Source organism: Perognathus longimembris, chromosome 13 (assembly GCF_023159225.1).
Source record: "Perognathus longimembris pacificus isolate PPM17 chromosome 13, ASM2315922v1, whole genome shotgun sequence".
Taxonomy (NCBI): Eukaryota; Metazoa; Chordata; class Mammalia; order Rodentia; family Heteromyidae; genus Perognathus; species Perognathus longimembris.
Window position 1 is genome coordinate 13,214,834 of NC_063173.1, and position 25,551 is coordinate 13,240,384.

Consider the following 25,551-nt stretch of genomic DNA (forward strand, 5'->3'; position numbering starts at 1 on the left):
GATTCCACCTAACTATATAGATGTTGTGGATATCTGTAGAGCTAGATTGATTTACATAACATTATAGAAATAGAAACCATGAAGAGTTTTTAGTCAATAACTTTTTTTTTTTTTTTTTTTTTTTTTTTTTTTTGGCCAGTCCTGGGCCTTGGACTCAGGGCCTGAGCACTGTCCCTGGCTTCTTCCCGCTCAAGGCTAGCACTCTGCCACTTGAGCCACAGCGCCGTTTCTGGCAGTTTTCTGTATATGTGGTGCTGGGGAATCGAACCTAGGGCCTCGTGTATCCGAGGCAGGCACTCTTGCCACTAGGCTATATCCCCAGCCCCCAGTCAATAACTTTTTGATTCTAGCAAGAATTTGTTGGAATGATTGTGATTTTCTGACATATTTGTTCATATCTGCATCAGATAATTTTGGACAGAGAAAATATATTTATGTTTTTGTTTGCAATGGTTTTAACCCATTTTTGGAGTCTAATGCCCTTTTAGCAGCTTTGCTAATGAAAACTGTTCTGTTTGCTACCATTCCCCCAATGCCTGCCTGGTTTTCCCCAGAATCATTCCTTTCCTGCTCTCACACCAAGACCAGAATCTTCCACCCAAAATGAATTGCTGCTATTTACCTTAGGAGTTGTCAATTTGAGATCAAAGATGTTGGCCTTATTATAATGCACGAATGTAGAAGAATAAAGCTGAAGAACAGCAAAAGAAGGTCAAGCATTAATATCAGTAGAGAACTTAGAGAAGAGTTCCAGCAAACACTACGTACCTCATTGTTCTTTGAAAATTTTTATTGTAAAGGTGATGCACAGAAGGGTTTCAGTTACATGTCAGGTAATGAGTGCTTTTCTTCCTCCCTCCCACCCCCCAGTCTCTCTGTCTCTCTCCCTACCTTCCTTTTTTCCTTCCTTTATTTTTCCTTCCTTCCTTTCTCTCTCTCTTTCTTTCTCTCTCTCTCTCTCTCTCTTTCTTTCTTTCTTTCTTTTGTTCTTTCTTTCTTTTTTCTTGGTCATGTTCTTGAATACTGGGCCTGGCACTCTCCCTGATCTCAAGGCTGCTGCTCTACCACTTTGAGCCCCAGAACCACTTCAAGTTTTTGGTGGGTAATTGGAGCTAACCCCCTCATGGACTTCCCTGCCTGGACTGGCTTTGAACTGCCATGAGGATAGCAGAGATCTGAGGAGATCTCAGCCTCCTGAGTAGCTAGGATTACAGGCATGAACCACCAGCATCTGGCATGAGTACATTTATTTTTGAACAGTGTCATATCCTCCCTCATTTTGTCCCAGTTTAGTTCCCCCATATCCCCCACCTAAGTTGTATAGTTCATTTCTAACATAGTGTCTAGTAAGTATCACTGCTGAATTAGTCCATTTGTCCCACTGTTTTTATGCTTCTTTTTCCTCTCCCCAAATCAGATAAACTGACATACAAGACAAAAGGAACGGAAATCAAAATCAGAAACAAAAGGGAAACGCAGAAAGAAAAAAAAAACCCTCAAAATGTAAAATACAAAAGCTCTTGTTTTTATATCTTGATTCCTCAGAAGGCTAAATATAGAACTCCCCTATGACCCAGCAGCCCCACTTTTGGGTATTTATCCAAAAGACCACAAACAAAATCACACTAAAGCCACCAGCACAACAATGTTCATCGCAGCACAATTTGTCATAGCTAGAATCTGGAACCAACCCAGATGCCCCTCAGTAGACGAATGGATCAGGAAAATGTGGTACATATACACAATGGAATTTTATGCCTCTATCAGAAAGAATGACATTGCCCCATTTGTAAGGAAATGGAAGGACTTGGAAAAAGTTATACTAAGTGAAATGAGCCAGACCCTAAGAAACATGGACTCTATGGTCTCCCTTATAGGGAATAATTAGCACAGGTTTAGGCAAGTCACAGCAGAGCATCACAAGAGCCCAATAGCTATACCCTTATGAACACATAAGATGATGCTAAGTGAAATGAACTCCGTGTTATGAAAACGATTGTTATATCACAGTTGTAACTACTTTCAACATGCCATGTGTAACTGTAGCTTCTATTATTGATGATCTTCTTGTATCACCCTCCTGTGGTTGTACCTACACTATCTCTGTATCTTATTTGAGTATATTGGAAACCGTGTATACTGGTATTGGATGTAGGAAATTGAAAGGGAATACCAAAATCGAGAGACATAGGGTAAAACAAGACAAACAACTACAAAAGCAATACTTACAAAACTGTTTGGTGTAAACCAACGGAACAACTCATGGAGGGAGAGGGAATAGTGGAAGGGGGAGGGGGAATGAGGGACGAGGTAACAAACATTAAAAGAAATGTATCCAATGCCTAATGTATGAAACTGTAACCTCCCTGTAATTCAATTTGATAATACATACTTAAAAAAATTAAAGTATTGAATGAAAAAAGAAAGCTCTTGTTTCTATTTCTTGAAATTCATTTTGAAAAGCATCATTTTACAGTGGATATTGCTATTGAGTCCTGTGATCTTCTCCTAGGAATATCTTTTGGGTCAAGAAAATGTGGTATACACACCCAAAAGAATTCTATACTTACATCAGAAAGAATGACATTGTTCTCTTTGTAAGGAAATGGAAAGACTTAGAAAAAAATATTTACGTGAAGTAAGTCTAACCAAAGAAACATAGGTTGCATGTTTTCCCTCATTGGTAATAATTAAAACATGCCTATAAATCTCCAAGTAAACCTAATAGATAATGAAAGAGAAATAATTACACTTGGACCTGATAAATTATACAGGACTTGAACATTCACACAATGAGACTGTTTACTTGGAATGGTGCTTTCTTGTTGCTAATTTACTTTGGACACCAAGGCTGTCCTTATTATGAATTTCTGTAAGATCTTACATGTAACAGAAATATATTTTTGATTCTGGTATAGTTGAAAAGTTAATAAAAAGATCATTTCTGAATAGTGTTAAAAATACAGTGCAAATTGTTATATTTGAGTCTTAATGGTTCCTTTCTATTGATGATGTAATGAATGTCAACTGAAGATTCATTGAAAGGAAGAATGGAAATAAATACTACAACATTTGACATAGAGTATGTATTTAAAATACAACTGATATTTTCTAATTTCCTGTGTGTGTGTGTGTGTGTGTGTGTGTGTGTGTGTGTGTGTGTGTGTGCCAATTCCTGGGCTTGAATTAATTTTTTGGGCACTGACCCTCAGGTTTTTTACTCAAGGCTAAGGCTGTACCACTTGAACCACAGATCCACTTCTGGCTTTTTATTATCATTTCCCATAAGTGGAGATCAAAGTTTCATGGACTTTACTACATGGTCTCGCTTTGAACTATGACCCCTTAGTTCTCTGCCTTCTAAGTAGCGAGGATTATAGGTATGAGCCACTGGCACCTGGCTCTAATTCCGAACTTTAGAGGATAGTTATAGGCTGTAAAGTCCCCACAAGATTGTTATCTCCAGCTCAAGTGGTAGAGCACAAGCCCAGAGCACAAGGAGGCTCAGGGACAGTGTTGAGGCCCTTAGTTCAAGCTTCACAACAGACAAAAAATTAAGGAGTTGAATATCTATTTTCTGAAGATCTGCAAATGATTAACAAATGAAAAGATGCTTTTGGTACTTGTCATTATAGAACTGGAACTTAAAAGCACAGAGAAATAATATCTCATATATATAAGGAAGATAACAAGAATAGCAACAACAATAATCTCAAATGTGGGTAAGAATGTGGAGTAATAGGAACCCTTGCGCACTGTGAATGGGGGTAAGAAATGGTGACTGTGGTAAAGAACGTGCAAGTCCAATAAAATATTAAAAATGGGACTACTCCTGGACATCAATGGCTCATGCTTGTAATGTTAGCTACTCAGGAGGCTGCGATCTGAGAATGGAGCTTCAAAAATAGCTAAAGAAGGAAAGTCTGTGAGACTCTTAACTCCAAGTAAACACCAAGAAAAAATAAAGCTGGAAGTAGACCTGTGTCTCAAGTGTTAGAGCAATAGCCTTGAGCAAAACAAGCTCAGGGATAGTGTCCAGGCCTTGAATTAAAATCCCAGGCCTGGCATAAATAATGGGGCTCCCATAATGTCATAATCCCACTTCTAGGCATATATACAAAGAATTCAAAGTAGGATTTCTGAGATATATTTATTTGGTACATCCATGTTTATACTAGCACTTGGGTATAATAGTTGTAGGTGAGAAACATGATGGTCAGGATTGAAAATTGGATTCTCTGGTTTACTAGCTTCATGAACTTCTACATTTCTCACATCCATGGGTGACATGTAGATATAATGATGGAAGATACTCTGAAAAACTAAAAATTGAATGAGAAAATGGCTGAGAAGAATCTTTTAGGGTTCCTAGGATATAGATGAGTTTTTAAACAAAGGAATCACTCTTGAATCTTTTCTATTTCTTTTCAGGATGGACTTAGCATTACCACTGCAACAGTTACCTATCCTCTGGGGACTTGAAGAAACAAAGACCACTCACTCACTAGACTTCTGCCTCCTCCTGGAATCTGGAAAGCTCCAGGGATACATCCCAGAGAAAAACTCATTCTCTGCAGGGGCTGATGTGTGGGGGAAGGGCAGAAGACAAGGGAAGTGAGGTATCTAGGGTAAAAGCAGAATGATGTGGTGTCTCAGGGGGGAGAGAGGGCTCCCTTTGAGAGGCCACTGAGAAAAACAATACCCACCAAACTTTACGTTATTATCTTTGATCTCCTGTGGTGCTTGTTGTTTCTCCTGTGTAAACCCTCCTTGTTTTGACTGGAAAAAAACTATGGTTTCCCAAAGATGATGAGAGAAAGATGTGGGTAACTGACCTAGAGATCAGGGGTTGAGAGCCATGGAGCATTTAGGCTAAGGTCACACCAGAAATGAGGATTCAAGCCCCCCTAACTATAAAGGTTGGTGTGTCTAGAGGGTAGTCTGATTCCAAGTGATTATTCTGGAAACAATGGGAGACTCAAAGAGGTAGGACAAGGGGAAGCAATACAGGACTACTTGGTTCAAAGCCAAGAACAGAATGGGTAAGTGCAACCTTAGGTTAGTAAAGAGATAAGTTTCAGGGATGGAGAGGACTTATGAGAAAAGACTAAGCACTAAGCTGATGGGAGCAGGTTTGTGGAGAAAAACAGATACTGTACTATTCACATGAGTTATGAAGTACTGTTTTTACTTTCAATGGACTTTGAATTCCAATTTGGAATTTCCCATCCTTCAAAAGGGAAATAAAAAGTGTTTGGGTAGTGTCTGGGCAGTGACGGTGTGGTATATTTATGTGTTCACATCATAATGCTCATCAACCTGTGTGCGTTTAGTTTCTGCATGAAAAGTGTTTGGGTATTCTGTGACTTAGCTATTGCAGATAAGTGAGAGCAGAGGCCAGGCCAGGGCTGGAACTATTTCTTAGTAGAAGTAGGTTAGAGGTTTTTGTGCTAGTCTGGGGGATTGCACTCTGGGATTGTTTGCTGTTCCTTGGGCTACAGCTCTATTTCTCTGTGTTTTTGGTAGTTTATTGGAGATAAGATTCTCATGGACTTCTTGCCTAGACTGGCTTCCAACTGTGATCTCAGATCTCATCCACCTGAGTAATTAGGATTGCAGGCATGGGCCACTGGCACTCAGCTTGGTTAGAGCTTTCTGAGGAGATTGCCTCTCAGCAACCAGGAAGCCATTGGTTGTAAATATTGATCTAGGAAGTGATGGTATGGTATGTTCATATGTTCACATCATAATGTTTATCATCCGGTGTGCCTTAGCTTTCTGCATCATAGACTGTGGTTTTTTTTTTTTTTTTTTTTTTTTTTTGGCCTGTCCTGGGGCTTGGACTCAGGGCCTGAGCACTGTCCCTGGCTTCTTTTTGCTCAAGGCTAACACTCTACCACTTGAGCCACAGCGCCACTTCTGGCCGTTTTCTGTATATGTGGTGCTGGGGAATTGAACCCAGGGCCTCATGTATAGGAGGCAAGCACTCTTGCCACTAGGCCATATCCCCAGCCCCTAGACTATGTGTTTTATGTCAGTTGAAGAGTTAGAAAAACAAAGTTAGGAACCAGGCAGTGATAAAACAAATGACTGGGATGGCAACATACTTTTAATGGAGGCCACTATTGATCTTAACAAGAAAACTTAAGTAGAAATAATGTGAACAAAACAAAAATCTTAGAGAAGAGGAAACTACCTAAATCAAAGAAGCTATATATTTTTTTTACAAGACTAAAACCGTAGGGGACTCTCTTGCAGTGTTGTTGCAGAAGAAAAGCAAATAAAGGGAAAACATCCATTGTAATTGTCTTAGGGGAGGTAGTCAGAGCGGGCAGAGGAAGGCTCAGGAAGGGCATACACTCACGTCGTCCTCGGGAGCACGTGGGGTTATTCTGGGCAGCAAGGCGGGGACCATGCATTCTGCATGTAGCCATCTTAGGGATTTCAGAAAATTGTTTCCTCTTCTGTATGAAAGCTCTGCCGATCCTCTCCTGATCACTCAAGGTGTCGCACTGAATGCATCTTCCCAGCAGGGTTCTTAGGAATTATTGATGGTGCTTATTCCTTCAATCAATGTGCGCCAGTCTATTAGGATTTATCATCTAGTTATTTAGTCTATTTGTTTCCAGAAAGGACACTATTTTTGGAATTTATCTCTCACCTTTTCTTTCTTTTTAAAGTTTAATTTTGTTATAAAGGTGATGTACAGAGGGTTACAGTTCCATTACCCCTCCTTTGTTTTTCCTCCATTTTTCATCCGCCTCAACTCCCTCTCCCCACACAAGTTTTAGAGTTCCTTTCTAAGAAATATGTAGATAAGATTATCTATAATGAGGAATCATAAGCTTACAGCAGGGTTGATCTATACTATAGCCTCAGAGTTTCATGTATATTCTATCACTGAATCAGGTTCAATAGGAAAATCTGGTTGATAGTTAGAGAATATGAAAAATGGGCAGTTTATTATCTGTTCTCTCTCTCTCCTCCCCATTTCATTCCTACCCTCTTCCCTCGTTTCTACACTTCCTTCCTTCCTCCCTCCCTCCCTCTATCTCCCTTCTTCCTTTTCCTATTTTTCCTCCCATTTTTATTATCCGTAACTAGTTGCACAAAAATATTTCAGGGGTTTCACATTTAGCTCAGTGGAGGAGCACTTGCCCGGAATGTGCAAAGTCCTGAGTTCAATCCTCAGCTCTGTGGGGGGAAAAAGGCACAATAAAAAGAATAATAAGTATAATACATTGTAATGACTGACACTCTTCCCCTCCATTCTACCATATGTTGTTTTCTCATCTTATTTTTAACTCATTAACAAAACTTACAGTGCTTCATTAATGTTTTGTCTAGGCACCATCCCACGGATACATAATATGACACTTGACTAGAAATTCATTGCTCACTCAACAGTTTTTGACTCTTAATAGATAAGAATAGATATAAAATGAAAATTGTCTCCACAGATTATTACTGATTTGGATGAAACTCTTTATTATAATGAAGTTACATGTGTGTTTTTTTTTTTTTTTTACCCAGGCTTGAACTCACGCATTGTGCTCTCACTTGGCTGTTTTGCTTAAGACCAGAGCTCTTTCTTTTGAGCCACACCTCCATCCCAGCTTTTTTCATGGCTAACTAGAAACAGGGTGTTAAGAATACATGGAGCTGAAGGCATGAGCCACTTGCACCTGATATGTATTTTCTTTTAATGAACTTGGGCTCTACAGCTAAGGAATACTCTGTATAAGGCCTTGAGGAAAGTTCACAGTTTAGTGCACACAATAAAGTTATGGATAGAGAACTGGAATTGTCCACATAAGTCTCTTGTAGAACGATGTGGAAGATTTCATGAAAAATCAGAATATGGAGATATAACTTGACTGGAGAGGATGGTGTGTGTGTGTGTGTGTGTGTGTGTGTGTGTGTGTGTGTGTGTGTGTAACACAGAAAGAGAGAGAGAGGCAGGAGCAACAGGAGAGAGAGGAGGGAGGGCGGGAGAGAAGGATGAGGGAAGGAAAGACAAGTTACAAGAAGCCTTGAATTATGAGTAGGAATTATTAAGATAATGAGGCAGAAGATGCAACAAGATAACTAAATCATATTTATTTTGCTGGGTTGAAAGAACGCCAAACTGAGAACACTCTTAGGATTTACTACAACGAAAGGTGAACATATCTGATTGAACTGTATCCTATTCTTTCAGTGCTTTGTACAGTAGTAAGAAAGCAATATCGCTGATGATGCTGGGGGCAGCTTACAACCACACAATGGAGTCTCCTGCCACCTTCATGCTTGTGGGCATTCCAGGTTTGCAGTCTTCCTATCTGTGTCTGACTATCTTCCTGAGTGCTATGTACACCATAGCCCTGATAGGAAACACCCTCATCATGACTGTGATCTGCATGGATTCCACACTCCAGGAGCCCATGTATTGCTTCCTGTGTGTTCTGGCTGCTGTGGACATCGTGATGGCCTCCTCTGTGGTACCCAAGATGCTGAGCATCTTCTGCTCTGGAGACAGCTCCATCGGCTTCCATGCTTGTTTCGCTCAGATGTATTTTGTCCATGCATCCACAGCTGTGGAGACAGGACTGCTGCTGGCCATGGCTTTTGATCGCTATGTGGCCATCTGCAAACCCCTACACTACAGTAGGATTCTCACCCCTAACGTGATGCTGGGAATGTGTGTGACCATCTTCATCAGAGCTACCATAGCCTTGAGCCCATTGACCTGGATGCTGACTCATCTTCCTTTCTGTGGCTCCACTGTGGTTCCCCACTCCTACTGTGAACACATGGCTGTGGCTAAGCTGGCGTGTGCCGACACCACGCCCAGCAATCTCTACAGTTTGATTTGCCCCTCCATTATTGTGGGTTCTGATGTGACCTTCATTACTACCTCTTATGTCTTGATTCTCAGGGCAGTATTTGGTCTTTCCTCAAAGAAAGCTCAGCGGAAGGCATTAAGCACTTGTGGGTCCCATGTGGGGGTCATGGCCCTGTACTATCTGCCTGGAATGGCGTCCATTTATGTGGCCTGGTTAGGGCAGGGCATCGTGCCCTTGCATACCCAAGTGTTGTTAGCTGATTTGTACCTGATCATCCCACCCACCTTAAATCCCATCATTTATGGTATCAGGACCAAACAAATAAGGGAAAGAATATTGACTTTGGTACTGCCCTGTCTCTTTGACCACTCTAATCAAGTATTATGAGCCTAAAATGTTCAGCTGTTTAGTTTGCCAGCTATTGCAATGGTGCTTTTATAGTCTACATTGGTGGATTTGTTTACCTAGAACTATGAAAATTCTAAGATAGAAGTGTAATGTTTGTTCTTGTGTAATTTTTCAATTCCTAGCAAGAATATGAATGGGATTATTCTGGTTTTATTAAATCATTTAATGAAAATGTTTTAATGGTGTCATTCAATATAAATATGTAGGAGCACCTAATGTAGTTTTGGAATTTTTGTTTTCTTCATTCTGGATGCATGTTTGCAATGCTAATATTCTACCAGACCCTCCCTATATAAATTATTGTTTGTGGCTTAGCACAAGTCAAATTTATTCTCCTACTGTTTTAGGAGTCAGAAATGCAATAGGTACCTCATTGGGATCCAAGCTAATTATGGACAGGCTGCATTTCTTCCCGGAGCTTCTTCGTAAGAATCTGTTATTCATCCTCTTCCAACTTCTTAGAGCTGTCACTTTCCTTTGCTTTGGATTTCCTTTGTCTACCAGTTAATTAACAGTCATTAGACCCTCTTCCTGGGCTCACATTTCTCCTTGTGAGTTTTTTGGAAGGACTGATACAGTGAGGTTAAGGCCACTTGTATAATCTTGGATATTGTCACATCAGGATACCTTACTCACAGGTCAGGTTTACAGTTTTGGCATGCTGTGATTATCCTTGGAAAACATGATGATTAGGCACAGGAATTGTGAGCTGTTGCTATTGGAACTTGTAATTTTATGTTGTATGGAGAACTGTTTTCCAAGATAAGCTGCACTTTTTCACTACTGGAACATGTATAGTCTCTTTCTCTCTGTCTTTAATTTTATTGTTATTATACAGGTGATATACAGAGGTGTCACAGTTACATAATTCAGGCAATAAGCACATTCCTTTGTGAGCAGTGTCCTCTCTTCCCTTGTTTTCTCCCAGTTTTCCTTCCTGACTGTTGTAGGGAGTGAAGCTGACGCCATCTTGATTAGGGAAACATGGTAGGAAATGTTGCGGGGAGTAGATTAGGTCTGTAAATGGCTTGCTTAACTTGTTGGTTTCTTGCTCTACCCCCTGTGTCAACTTCCTACATCTGTGCCACGCTTGCTTAACGTGTTTGTTACTTGTCCTTCCCTCTGTGTCAAGCCCCTACATCTGTGCTACAATTTTACCGTTATAAACCCCAACTTGAGGACTGCTGGGGGTCACGGTGGCAGTTCCCCTGTTCCTGGCCAGTCAGCCTGCTTTTCACTGTCACAGTTTCAGCTCCTGAGTCTGTGCTGCATCCCTGGCCAGTTAGTTTGCTTTTTGCTTCCCCAATAAACCCGTCTCTTTGCTTGAGACTGTCTCTGAGTGGTAGACTCTTGGAGGGACTGGGAATCCCCTCCCTCGAACCCCGTAACCCTGACCTTCCACAAGTTGTTCAATTATCAACCTCGTGTCTAGGGAGTATCACTGCTGCGTTTGTTCACTCATTGTCCCATCATTTCTGTGCTCTCCCTGACCTTTCCACAAACTGATAAACTTACATATAAGACAAAAGACACAGAAAACAAAAACAGCGACAAAGGAGGGGAACAAAACAAAAGACAAAATAACAAAAACCTCTTGTTTCTATTTCTTGGAGTTCATGTGGACAAACATTATTCTATAAGATCATATGCACATGTTGAGCCTTTGTGAACCTGTCCTAAGACTATCCTCCTTTGTAGACCCTTTGTTTTAGAGACCAGTCCTTTGGTGCTTTGTTAGTCCTCCAGTTCACACTCACCTGCCTGGCTTTCCTCCCTCCCTCCCTCCCTCCCTCCCTCCCTCCCTCCCTCCCTCCCTCCTTCTCTCCCTCCCTCCCTCCCTCCCTTCCTTTCCTCCTTTCTTTCCCTCCCTCCCTCCCTCCCTCCCTCCCTTCCTTCCTTCTGTCCTCCCTTTCTTTCTTCTTTCTCCTTTCTTTTCTTTCCTCCATTTCCTTTTTTTTTTATTGTCAAACTGATGTACAGAAAGGTTACAGTTTCATACATTGGTCATTGGATACATTTCTTGTAGTGTTTGTTACCTCCTCCCTCATTCCGCCCTCCCCTCTCCCCCTTTCCCTCTCCCCCCATGAGTTGTTCAGTTGATTTACACCAAACAGTTTTGCAAGTGTTGCTTTTGGAGTTGTTTGTCTTTTTATCCTGTGTCTCTCGATTTTGGTATTCCCTTTCACTTTCCTAGTTCCCAGTATATACAGTTTCCAATGTACTCTGATAAGATACAGTGAAGTGAGCCAGACCCAAAGAAACACGAACTCTATGGTCTCCCTCATAGGGAATAATTAGCACAGGTTTAGGCTAGTCACAGCAGAGGATCACAAGAGCCTAATAGCTATACCCCTATGAGTGCATAAGATAATGCTAAGTGAAATGAACTCCATGTATGGAAATGAGTGATATATCACTGTTGTAATTACTTTCAACATGGCATGTGAAACTGTAGCTTCTTTTGTTGATGATCGTCTTGTATCCCCTTTCTGTGGTTGTACTTGCACTATCACTGTATCTTGTCTGAGTACATTGGAAACCGTGTTTACTGGTATTAGAACTAGGAAAGTGAAAGGGAATTCCTTTTCTTCTTTGTACAGTCTAGGCTTGCTTGCTCATGGCTAACACACTTTACTACTAGAGCCATACCTCCACTGTAGATTTTTGCTGCTTAATTGGAGTTGGAGCCCATCACACTTTTTTGTACAGTCTGGTTTTGAACTATAATCCTCTGATCTCATCTTTCTGAATAACTAGGGTTTCAAGTTTGAGACACCTAAAACTAATTTGCTTGCTACTTTCTCATATAGAACTTGGACGAGGAAACCAGACACATGCCTAGAAAACCCATTTATCTAGGTTGTTTGAAGAGAATATTTCTCTGGCTCCAATTTATTTTCATTAGCAATGTATATCACTAGTGGGATCTATGGGGTCTTCTAACCAACTTACAATCTTGTGACTGTAAGAAGTTGTGAGCAGTATTTAATATTGTCCCAGAGGACCAAAGCAAGGCTTCATTGTGTCCTTCAACTTCACAATTTCACTTCATAAGATTGGACAGAACACGTATCATCACAGATGCCCAGATGTCAATGGGAGTGCAAAAGAAACAGCAAAGGCATCAGAAACTCCAAAGACCTACACTAATTCTTCCAAAATAGATCTCAGAAAGAGACCTATGAAATGGCTAAAAAATAATGATGATTTAGTAAAATGCAAGAAAATGCAGATAAACAATAGGAATAAATAAAACAACCTAAGATTAAAGAAATTCTTCAAAGAAATAGAAATCATAAGAAACAATAAAGATCATGTAATTATTAAAAAAATCAATGAAATGAAGAAATAAAGTAAAAAGCTTCCAAAATGGAAGCAATTGTTACTTGACCAAGACTCCAAAAATATTAACACAGCTAAACAAAGAAACCCAACAAATAACAAAATACTTTAAAAGAATAAAGAAAACCTATGAGGCTTATGGGATACAGTCAAGAAACCCCATCTATGCACAGTGGGAATTTCTGGAGATAAAGAAGTGACAACAAGGTTGTTTGCAGTTCTATCAGATTTGGGAACTTGGAAGATAACCATTTCTGTTGAGTTTCCATTCTTGGGGCTGTGGACAGGTTCATCTTTCAGGCAGATGTCACTCGATTCAGTCATGAGGGAAGGATCTGACAGCTCTCAATCAAACAGCCAAAGTACATAAGAAAAGTACATAAACGTTTTTTATGTACAAAGTACATAAAAGTTTCAGCCATTTGAAAGGAAAAGAATAAGCCTCAAGGGATGCTTGTGACAAAGATTTAAAATGAACTTAATGTTCTTCATTAGCAAACCTCTATAATACATATCTAAACTTTAGCTAAATACCCTTAGAGAAGGTTGGGCCCCTCTGGTCTGTTCTAGTAGGATGAGCTTACCATGCAGCAATCCTAAAGAATTGAAATCAAGGTCTCAAAGCAATGTTCATCGACCCTCACTGTCACAGAAGCACCTAACTACACTATTGGATGTACAAAAAAGAAAAAAATGTACTAGAGTTTCTAGAATTTGAATCTTGATTTTGGCTTACAAGCTTTTTGCCCTTATGTGTATCCCACCTGTCTAGACAGTGCAGCTATGATGATTGCAGCTCTTCAGAAGACTGTGAAAATTGAATGAGAAAAATCTTTGAAAAACATCTATCTGGAATAGACCAGATATTTACAAATATATTGTTTGGGGGCTTTTAAATTTTCTTTTCAGGATATACTGTGTATTATAACATTTAGGTATCCTCTTGGGACTTGTAGAAACAAAAACTATTTTAGGCACTAGGCTTCTGCCTCCTCCTGCAATCCGGAAAGTCCCAGGGACAGAGCACAAAGAAAAACTAGTCTCTAGAGGAGTTGCAGTGTTTGGATGATGGGAAGAAGACAAGGGAAGTGTTGTCTCTAGGGAAAAGATAGAATGATTCAGTGTCTAGTGGGGTAAGGACAGCTCCCACTGGGAGGTCTTTGAAAAGAACACGATTCAGGAGAACTCTACATTGTTCTTTTGTTTTCTTTCCTGGGGCTCTTACTATTTTTCCTAAAAGTTCTCTATATACTTTTCTTATTTTGAGTGGGAAAAATGTGGTTTACCAGGCACAAGATAATCAGAGAAAACTCCAAGGATATGGGGAACTGGCCTAGAGGTTAGGGGTTAGGCTGATGGGAGTTTTTAGGCTAAGATTTTCCGAGAAAAGAGGGCTCAAGTCCTCCATCTAATTATAGAAGTTTGTCCAATTCTGAAGTATACTGCTAATACCAAGAGGTTCTTCTGGAAATGATGGGGGGTTGGAGGAGGTGGGACAGGGCACAGAATCATGGGACTACTTCACTTGGAAGCATCCAAAAGGGGTAAGTCCAACCTTGACATAGTGGGAAAAACACTTTATAGGGACCATGAGGAGTTTCAAGACAAGACTAGGCAATGGGACTGATTGTTTGGAGAGGGGAAGCACTTAGGTAGGGATACAGGGTTATCATAAGCAGAAAGGTTCCATTCAAATAAGCTATACAGTAGCACTTTCACTTTGAAGATGACTTAAAATTACCTAGTTCTTCTTGTTAACGAATGAAAAGTCCTCACAAGTCCTATGGTTTAGTACAGATATTAGGTGGTTTGTCTAGTGCCAGTTTCTATTGACTGATACTGTAGGAGTCATGTGAGTTTTCAGGATTGAAACCAAAGGCAGGGTCAGGGATTGAGATGTATCTTAGGAGAGCTGGGTCAGACCCTTCTGAAAAAAGTGAACTTCATCACCCAGGAAGCTATCATATCTGAATTTTGAGCAAGTCAGTGAGGTAGTATGGGAGTGTTGGTGTATCCACAGAGTGGCAATTATTATGTGTATGATAGATTTCTGCATCTTACAGTATGTGTGTCATATGTTAATTGAAGAGTTAACAAAAATAAAGGAGGGAACAGGCAGTAAAATTAAAGTAAGTCACCAGACTGGCCGCACATCTTTGATGGAGTTCATTGTTGCTCTGAGCAAGAAAATTTCAGAGCAATGCTGGGTGAAATAAATTCTTAAAGAAACAAGTGAGTATATAAAATATGCTGTTCTTTGAAAAGAATAAACGCATAGAAATCCTGAGCTGTACTGATCAAGAAGAAAAATAAATGAAAGGAAAGAAAAGAGACATTGTGAAGATCATGAACGTAGGATGAGGTGAGGCTGGTAGGGTTGGCTAGAGGAATGACCACGTAGGCTAGGACATCAGCTGAGATTTCCCTCCCAAGGTGGGTGTGTGCACTGCAGTCAGGTGAAGATCCTGAATCAGAGGGGAGGGTGGCAGAAAGCATTCTGGATCTTTGGGCTTTCCTCTGCCTCAGAAAATGATGCTCGATACAGTCTTAGAGATATCCTGAGCCTTGAAACTCTTCACCTCTGTTTACTTTGAAAGCTTTTCCAGGTTCTCCTAATCTATTACTGAAATTGTCCCAGCCTATGGCTACCCATAGCACGGTTCATATGACCTAAGATGTAGACCTCACTACTTCATCCAGCCTACATCATAATGTAGCACTTATTAAGGTTTGTGGGCTTCTGTTTGTATGTTTCTTCACTTCAGTGGCGTTCAGGGTTTGTAATTAGATTGAAGCCATTTGGCTTTTCAGAAAACTCCTGAGATTCTCTTGAGGGCAACACAGATACCTAGATGGCCTGTTTTCAGCTATTCAGGAGGCAAACTTAAAAGGCAAATATGTATGGTGAGGATTGAGAATGGGCAAATGTTGACTAGTGCTTGTCTAACAGAGAAAATGTTTACTGTAGCATATGGAATCCTGAATTCTATTAATCTGATCCATCTCAGTGTTCTGGGATGTTCCAGGCCCATGAAAAAAATTAAAGAAGGGTGAGTAAAGGTAGTACTCAGGGGAGGTTTATGACAACTCAGCTGGAAGCCCTTTCTTGAGGGGAGGCACAGAAAATGATAGCTGGAGTCAGGCTAGTCTTGAGGTTCGACAAATACATACTGTTCCATACATGCTGCCTGAAAACACAGAGAATAGTTCTTGGGTTATATATTACTCCTGTTAAGAGAGCCAAAGTCATACATTTGATGTGGTGATCCATTAGTGTGAGACCTTGAGAGTTGCCATATGAGGGTTGAGGAAGAAGATAAGGAAACTTACTAAGGTCTGGCTCACACCAGTGTCCAGGTCTGGGACCAAGCTCTATGTGTATTTCCCTAGGGAGTGGAATGATCTGATCGTAGGAAGAAGCACCAATGTAGCCTCGATGATAAAGGACTTTCCTATTTACCTCCACTCCATCCTTAGTCCAATTTCACTTTGGCAATGGCTGGTTTTACATGGCAGTACAGATGTGAATCTCTCTTAGACATTTTTACTAGAGATGAGTTGCAGGTTGAGGGAAAAGAGACCTTTTCAAAAGGGAACAATGCAAACAGAAGAAGATAAAAGAGCAAAGAAAGAAAGAAAACTTGAGAAGTTTCCCATAAAGGAATGGAGAATAAGGTCTTCATCACAGTATAACTAGAACCTTGTTGTGTCTAGCCACAGGGAGAGACAACTCCCAGGGTAGATTGTGGAAAAAACAAAATGACAATTTCATGAAATGCAGCCTGTGTTGGTCTTTAATTTTCAATTTGGCTTCTAATCACATTTACTTATTCAAGTATGCTATTTGATGCAATATGGAACTAGATGGAAATAGGAAAATTAGCCTTATTTATTTGCTACATTTATTTGAGATCTACACAATCATACATGCCTTCTCATTTAAATTTCAAAACATCTAACATAGAGCTATTATCTTCATCTTACTAATGTATCAAGTGGGTTAGGAGAATTTAGACAACTGGACTAATGCAAAAAGGCCAAGTGACAAGAAGAAGGCGTTCAGCCTAGGGAGTATGCATTAATAAAAATGACTTTTAGCACATTCATTTGTGTTGCTGAAACAAACATCTTCAGTGGAGCAATAAAAGTTTGTAGGACTTTCATGCATACATATCCCTCTTTCTTCTTTTTTTTGTGCCCAGTCTTAGGGCTTAAACTCAGGGCCTGGGTACTGTCCCTAAGATTTTTTTTCCCCCCACAAGGCTAGTGCTCTACCCTGTCTTAATTCCACTCCTAGCTTTTTAGTGGGTCATTGGAGATAAGAGTCTCATGAACTTTCCTGCCCAGGCTGGCTTTGAACTGTGATTCTCAGACCTCAGACTCCTGAGTAGTTAGTGCCTGGCTTGTGCTGTATTCGAAGAGAAATTCAGGGTCCCAAAAAGAAGATTGATATTATCCAGTGTAGAAGCGCTTCCTGTAAAGAGTGTTCTCAGAAAGCTGAGGAATGTACATATGCCCAATCACAGAGTGAATCCTGAAAACGAAGCACTTTATCTAAAGGGAAAAGGATGAGAGAAAGAGGGCACAGGATTAACATGAGCTATTATTGCTGATGCCTTCTTTTAGGTTACCCCCCATAAAGTCATTTGATTACACATTCTATGACATGGCAACAGCTGAATTAGGGAAATGTATTGCAAAGGCAATTATAAACAGTTGTCAAGCAATGAAGCACACTTCTTTGTCCTGTTAAAACTGGACAAGTGAAGTAAAAATAGCTTTATTGTAGCTATTTATAGTTATTTCTCCATTTTTTACCTCTTTTTTTTTTTGCCAGTCCTGCGGCTTGAACTCAGGGCCTGAGCACTGTCCCTGGCTTCTTTTTGCTCAAGGGTAGCACTCTACCACGTGAGCCACAGCGCCACTTCTGGCTTTTTCTATGTATGTGGTGCTGAGGAATAGAACCCAGGGCTTTATGTATACTAGGCAAGCACTCTACCGCTAAGCCACATTTCCAGCCCTGATAGTTATTTCTCAAGGATTGATTTTAGGTGTTTCAGCTCTTGGGAGTCATACCTGGAAAAAGCTGTTTTTATACCTCACATGTCTTATAAGCCCGCCACATGATGATCTCATTTAAATTTTATCAATCTGTCTTGTGTAGAGGTTTGATCTACCTTACCAGTCAGTAAATTTGTGAACTTCAGTGAATGAAAAAAGGCAAATGTTACTTTGTTCACCACAGTGCTGGTACATACTGTGTTCATTATAAAGGTCTTTACAAAGTACATATGTGTTCACACACAAAAGAAATGTTCATCACTTCCTGATGTTCTGAAATGTCTTGGTAGAAGACATTAATTATACGAAGGAACCATCAAAACTTATGATGGGTGCTAAGTTTCATGTATCCATGTTTGTTCATTAAACCTAGTACTTACATTATAAAAAATATAAGCCAAAACACAGAAAAGGTAGAGATTATAAATATTTTTAGGTTGTTTATTATCTCCTATGGAATGAGAGAAAACTCATTTTCCTAAACCCATTATTAAATTTCTTTAACCATAAAGATGCTTCTTCATGGTTTCTCTGGCATACTGAAGACACAAAACGTGTTATGTTCAAACTCAAGAATTTCATTATTTAATCCAACACTTACTAGAGTAAACAAAGAGATAAAAGACAAATCTTTCCTCCAATTGGTCCTTGATTCTGTGATAACTATTTAGTCGAATGCAAGCACATAACTTTTTAGTGGGCTGCTCTACACAGCCACTTAAGATACGGCCACAAACAAGTGATACATACTTGGGTGCACACAACAAAATCCGAACTACAGTATTAGAATGATCAACATGAGAGCTTTGATGAAAACTCAAAAGAGAGGTACCTAGCTTCACCTGAACATGGGAGAGGCAAGACAGAACAGAGACTTTCTAAAGGAGGAAACACAAGAACTGATCTTTGGTGCATGACTAGAAATTAGTAAAGCAATGAATCTTGAGGATGGAAAATGAAGCAGGATAGCCTAACAGATATCATTTTTTGACCAAAGAAATCAACCAAGCTGGGATTTATATCAGGATTTACCAACATGACAGATGGGAACATGTGTGTGTGTGTGTGTGTGTGTGTGTGTGTGTGTGTGTGTGTGTGTGTGTGTGTTTAAGAGGATTCCTGATTTTCTTTACTCGTTTTGTACTTAATTTAGGAAAACAATGCTACCAGTGATACTTGGGCCAACCTACAACCACACAATGGAGTCTCCTGCCACCTTCATGCTTGTGGGCATTCCAGGTTTGCAGTCTTCCTATCTGTGTCTGGCTATCTTCCTGAGTGCTATGTACACCATAGCCCTGATAGGAAACACCCTCATCATGACTGTGATCTGCATGGATTCTGCTCTCCAGGAGCCCATGTATTGCTTCCTGTGTGTTCTGGCTGCTGTGGACCTTGTGATGGCCTCCTCTGTGGTACCCAAGATGGTGAGCATCTTCTGCTCTGGAGACAGCTCCATCGGCTTCCATGCTTGTTTCACTCAGTTGTTTTTTGTCCATGCAGCCACAGCTGTGGAGACAGGACTGCTGCTGGCCATGGCTTTTGACCGCTATGTGGCCATCTGCAAACCCCTACACTACAGTAGGATTCTCACCCCTAACGTGATGCTGGGAATGTGTGTGACCATCATCATCAGAGCTATCATAACTATGACTCCATTGACCTGGATGCTGACCCATCTTCCTTTCTGTGGCTCCAATGTGGTTCCCCACTCCTACTGTGAACACATGGCTGTGGCTAAGCTGGCGTGTGCCGACACCATGCCCAGCAGTCTCTACAGTTTGGTTGCTTCTTTTCTTATCGCAGGTTCTGATTTGGTCTTCATTGCTGTTTCCTATGCCTTAATTCTCAGGGCAGTATTTGGTCTTTCTTCACATGCTCAGTGGAAGGCATTAAGCACATGTAGTTCCCATGTAGGGGTGATGGCCCTGTTTTATCTCCCTGGCATGTCATCTGTCTATGTTGCCTGGCTAGGGCAAGACACAGTGCCTTTGCACATACATGTTTTGTTAGCAGATTTGTACCTGGTCATCCCACCCACCTTAAACCCCATCATTTATGGTATTAGAACCAAAAAGATACAGGAGAGAATATGGAGATTGATGTTGTACTTGTTCTTTAATCTCTCCAGTCAGCGTTCATGAACACAACAGACCTGTCCCTATTATTTTAGCTTTCCAGCCAACTGCAAAACAAGTACACAGGCCTATGGAGGTGGAATTGCTTCCCTAGGAGTGAAGGACCTCTTAAGTGAAGTTGTAAGAGTATCCTTGAATGAATTTTCTGCAGAAATGTAAGTGTATATAGGATGATCTGGATGTTCTGACATTTATAATGGTTTTATTTTGTGTAAGAATCTGGGTTGCGAGTATACACTTGGGATTATGTTATCTTCTGACCCACATTTCTAACACTGATATCCTGCATGCCCTGTGCTTTAACTATCTTCTCCCCCACTGCAATCTCTCCTGACTTTGGGGGAGGGGTAGTACTAAGGACTGAATTCATTGTTCAGTGCTTCTAGGCAGGTACTCATCATTTGAGACATACCTCCAGCTTCTCTTTGCATAAGGGATTTTTGAGGTAGGGTCCTTATGACTAGGCTGGGCTGCAATCCTATGTGTTGCTGGGCATCACATAGGGACATGATTGTCCCTAGCCACGTTGCTAAGGTAACAGGTATGTGCCTCTGTACCCAGCTATTGGTTGAGATGGAGTCTCTTGAATTTTTCACCTGGGTTGACTTCAAACTATGACCCCCTTAATCTCCACCTCCCAACTAGCCAGGATTATAGACTTGAACTATTGTGCTCAGTATTATTTGCCTGATTTCCGGTGGAGTTTTCTTGTCATGAGATTTAATAGAAACTGTCAGTATACGACCCTGCTTCTCTGGCTCACGAGTGAATCCACTCCACTTGAGACATGATTCCACTGGGACTAGATGCCTTTCTCCAGAAAAAAATGGCTTCTAGTTTACCCATTAAGATACAAAGCTTATTAAGAGGAACACGAAGACAGAAAGCTAGATTACTAGTGAGCCTTTTATCTAGATGGTCTAAGAGACTGTTTCCTCCATCCTGTGGTTCTAATTCACTTTGGACACCAAGTCACATCCATGTTGTTTAGTTCTGTAAGGCAGTTCTTTAACTTAGGCTCCCCACTCCCCTGCCTGATTTTGCTTCAACTCAGGACCTCATGCTCCAGCTCAATTTTTCACTATGGCTGAAGTTCTATCACCCGAGACATAGCTCCATTTCCTGCTTTTTGCTGGCTATTTAATCTCCAGGAGTCTTGAGCTGGCTCAAAATCAGGCTCCTCAATCTTGGCCTCCTTGAATTGCAAGGATTATAGGCCTGGACCACTGGCACATGGCTCCTCCTTCATTGTTACGCTAGTTATACTTAGTGTAAAGATGATCACCTGTGTTCAAGCAATAGGAGCTAAGTCAACATGAGTTCAGTGTTGGAAGTCCTTATTTTGCTTTATCTATACTCTATACTCTGGAGCTCAATCCTAAAACAAAATACAAAGGCACATAAAAGAGAGACTTAACACATTTTTTTTCCACACTAGAAAAATAGATCTTTATTCCTAGGAAAATATAGTTAGAGCTAGCCTCCTTATGTTCTACATAAAATCTTATCAGAGGCAGTACAGAGAGTTTTTAAACTGGTCACCAAATAAGCACAAATGCACTACTTTGAAGAAAAAAACAACCAAGTAATCCGAGGTTTTTGACGAGAGGCAATACTTCACATATCTAGTGCAAACCGAAAGGGCTGCAGACACTTTTCAGTGAGGTAAAAGGAATGAAATATAAATCCTGTGGATAAATGTAAAAGAATTTAAATAAACAGAATTAAAAAAATGAAGATACGAGTCAGGCACAGTTTTCTCAATGCCTGACTTCTAAATGTTTATCAGACTACTGTAAATACTGAAAAAAAAAAAGGATTTTTGACTCAGAATATTAGTAATAATACTTATTTGTATTTGCAAAATAGTTTTTCTGGTCCAGAAAACTATTTTAGATCTATTACTGATGGCAGGCTGTGGTGTTAATGTAAATAATGTCTTAAGAGCTTCTAAAAAGTGACCGACCTCAAAAGTCCATCTACTCATTTGCCCAGCTAAAAATCATGAGCAGGGCTGGGAATATGGCCTAGTGGCAAGAGTGCTTGCCTCATATATGCGAAGCCATAGGTTTGATTCCTCAGCACCACATATATAGAAAAGGCCAGAAGTGGCGCTGTGGCTCACATGGTAGAGTGCTAGCCTTGAGCAAAAAGAAGCCAGGGACAGTGCTCAGGCCCTGAATTCAATCCCCAGGACTGGCAAAAAAAAAAAAAAAAAAATCATGAGCAATGTTTCATAGCATCCTATGTAGTGGTGTGCCTATTGAGTGGTATAATTACTGAGAAAATACTATACCGTGAAGACTATCTCCAGTCAACACAGACTCTTCTTGTAAAACCACTCAAGGTGTATGGAAGTTGAAATGAAACTCTAGCTTCTCTGGTTTTAAATTTACCCTCCTTTTAGAATGTCTTAAAATTTTTTTATTGTCAAAGTGTGGTACAGAGTGGTTACACATTCATATGAAAGGCAATGAGTACATTTCTTGTTCTACTTGTTATCTCCTCCCTCATTCCCCTCCTCCCCCTAAGAGTTGTGCAGTTGGTTTACACCAAATGGTTTTGTAAGTGTTGCTTTTTGAATGGTTTGTCCTCAATTTTGGTATTCCTTCTCCCTTCCCCAGTTCTAATACCTGTATAAACAGTATCCGGGGTACTCAGATGAGATACAGTGGTAGCGGGGGTACAACCACAGGAAGGGAATACAAGAGAAACAAAGCTAAACAAACCAATCAAACAAACAAACAGACAAGGAAAAAGAGAAAAAAAAAGTACGAGTTCACATGGCATGTTGAAAATAATTACAACAGTGGTATAACTTGTTTCCATAACGTGTAGTTCATTTCACTTGGCATCATCTTATGTGATCATATGGGTGTAGCTATTGGGGTATTTTGATTTTCTACCATGACTAGCCTAATCTATGCCCTATAAGGGACATCATAGGGTTTATGTTTCTTTGGGTCTGAGTCACTTCACTTAGTATGATTTTTTTTCCAAGTCCTTCCATTTCCTTACGAATGGGGCCATAAAAGAAATGCAAATCAAAACAACATTGAGATTCCACTTCACCCCAGTAAGACTGTCCATTATCAGGAAATCCAATAATAACAAATGCTGGAGAGGATGTGGCCAGAAAGGAACCCTACTACGTTGTTGGTGGGAATACAAACTTGTTCAACCCCTCTGGAAAGCAGTGTGAAGGTTCCTAAGAAGGCTAAACATAGAGTGCCCCTATGACCCAGCAGCCCCACTTCTGGGCATCTACCCAAAAGGTTACAAGCAAGACCGCACTAAAGCCACCAGCACAACTATGTTCATCGCAGCGTAATTTGTCATTGCAAAAATATGGAACCAACCGGGAGGCTCCTCAGTAGACGAGTGGACCAGGAAAATGTGGTACGTACACACAATGGAATTCTATACCTCCATTAGAATGTATTAAATGGAGTAATTAATGTATGATGTTGTAAGGAAAGAACCTAATGTAAAAGGTATACATTTGATTCTGACCCATTTTGCAATCTTAATAAAATTATTTCAAATTCAAAATGCACGCAGTGATCATGATGACATTGTTATATTTTAAGTCTTAACAGTTGCTTTCTACTGATGGTAGAAATAATGTTAAATAGTATAGGATAATGAAAAGCCAACGAAATAATGAGCGGAAAAACACATAACTCATCTGACATGTTGTAGTAAAAAATATACCTCCACATTTCTAATTCTATATTCATTCTAGGTAGTATTTAAACTGTAGTCCTGTGTAAATTAGCACTAATGTATCGTTGCCAAATTGTTTGGCTGCTTAATAATTCATCATCCATACTTTTTGGTAATGTTATGTTTGTTTACTTATCAGGAACGTTTTCTATTTCTGAATACTAGTAATATAGGAATCAGCCTCTCAAAATTCTCACAAGGATGCAGGAAGGTCCCCCAAACAGTTAAAACCAGGATTACACAATAGTTAAACTATTTATATGACTTTCACTTTGAAAAATTCCACTACGGTTTCTGCAAAACAACCTGAAGAATTAAATATTATCATTAAATAGAAGAATATATTAAATAATCTAATATAAAGTAACCAAGGATTAGTCTAGCCTGCAGCAAAAATAGGAATTTCTTCCTCGTAGTTTCATCAGGACGATTTCCTTCATACCTTCATTCGCATGAGCAATGCTTAAAATTGTAGATTCTTTATTGAATTACACGTATTTCAAAGTATATTGCTTCCTTGTCATGACTATGCCAAACTGAAAAAAATCCTAGCTCTTTTACATTTTGTGCAGATATGGTACCTCTCCTGTCATACCAAGTTCATTTAATCTGTGCATGGGACTAAGAATGAATTCTAAGAGATCACAACCAATCTTGCTTGAAAAAGGTGGGACTATTAATTTCTGGGTGAGTTCTAATGCCCAGGACTGGCTCCTCTCTCTCCTTCTTTTGCAGGATCCAATCATTTTGCACTGTTACTAAGTACTCCTTCAGGCCTCTTATTAGTGAAGTCAGGCTGGGCAGAGCCCGGCTCTCGACTTGCAGCACTGATCACAGCAACTGGAGAAGTCACCCCAGGTGTTACATGCATCACTGAAGGAAGCTTCCCTTCAAGATGACTACTTCCCTCCTCTCGCTATGGATCAGTACGGAAGTCACAATGAAAGAAATTATCCTTCAAGATAGTTCTTGATCAGGAGTATAATTCAGTTCTATATAGTTTTAACTCTCTAAGGCAGAAAAATTGTATTGATTCTTGACATCTAAATAAGTAGCTTACTTAGACTCAAACAATGAACACACACACAATTAGACTAAGCTACAACAATGAATCAAATAAACTTTTGGCTTCATAGAGCTTTTGGAGAGGAAGCATAAGCAATTATTTCATAGAGAAGGGCTTTAATACATGTGTAAACTCAATCTTTGCTGTTAAAATTAGACAATAGGAAACAGCAATCAAATAATGACGTTATTTATTTCTTCAAATAATTATTACACTCAAATCAGCAAATAAATTGTAAACAAACCCCAAACAGTACATTACATTTGAGGCTATTTAACTACTTAATGCATTCCGAGTTTGAATGTATTTATCATCCAATAATCTTCTTTAGGAACATTCTAATATTTGCTTGGTTTAATAAAAAGATCATAGTAAAATAGCAACATCAATTTGCTCCCATCCTCCTCTACTAAGTGTCCAAGGATATAACAGGAAGTGCTTCCTAAGGATCTACTTCTCAACTCTTATTTCCCAGGAAATCCAAACATACAAAGACAAACAGTTTCTCTAATGTAAATCATTTGCTAGGATAGCGCTTTGACTTACCAGCTCATTCCCCTCCGAGCTGCTGATAGAAATGTCTCTCCTACTGCTAATTTTCACGAAGCATTTTGGAGGCATGTTGGGAAGAATGTTTATCTCTCTATTTTGGCTTGTTTTACCACCATCATATATAAACAGCAGAAACAATTAAAACATAAGAAAAAACATTTTTTGTGTGTGTGTGCCGGTACTAGGGCTTGAACTCAGGGCCTAGGCAGTGTGCCTGAGCACACTGCTTAAGGCTAGCACTGTACCACTTGAGCTACAGTTCTACTTCTAGCTTTTTGGTGGCTAATTGGAGGACAGTCTTATGGACTGTCCTGCCTGAGCTGGCCTTGAACTGTGATCCTCAGATCTCAGCCTTCTGAGTAGCTAGGATTATAGGCATGAGCCACTGGCGCCTGGCTAGGACAATTTTTAGTAGTCCTTATTACAGCCAATT

At 40.0% G+C, this 25,551-nt stretch overlaps 2 protein-coding genes across 2 annotated transcripts; both read left to right on the top strand.

Annotated features, from left to right (window-relative positions):
• The first annotated feature begins 8,219 nt into the window (after positions 1-8,219).
• LOC125362210 (olfactory receptor 52I2-like) lies at positions 8,220-9,296 on the top strand. Its single transcript, XM_048360920.1, has one exon. The coding sequence runs from the start codon at positions 8,235-8,237 to the stop codon at positions 9,210-9,212; it is 978 nt and encodes a 325-aa protein (XP_048216877.1). The 5' UTR covers positions 8,220-8,234; the 3' UTR covers positions 9,213-9,296.
• Positions 9,297-18,740: 9,444 nt separating this feature from the next.
• Positions 18,741-20,107, top strand: LOC125361909 (olfactory receptor 52I2-like). Its single transcript, XM_048360524.1, has one exon. It carries the CDS (start codon positions 18,797-18,799, stop codon positions 19,778-19,780), a length of 984 nt encoding a protein of 327 aa, XP_048216481.1. The 5' UTR covers positions 18,741-18,796; the 3' UTR covers positions 19,781-20,107.
• Positions 20,108-25,551: the final 5,444 nt, after the last annotated feature.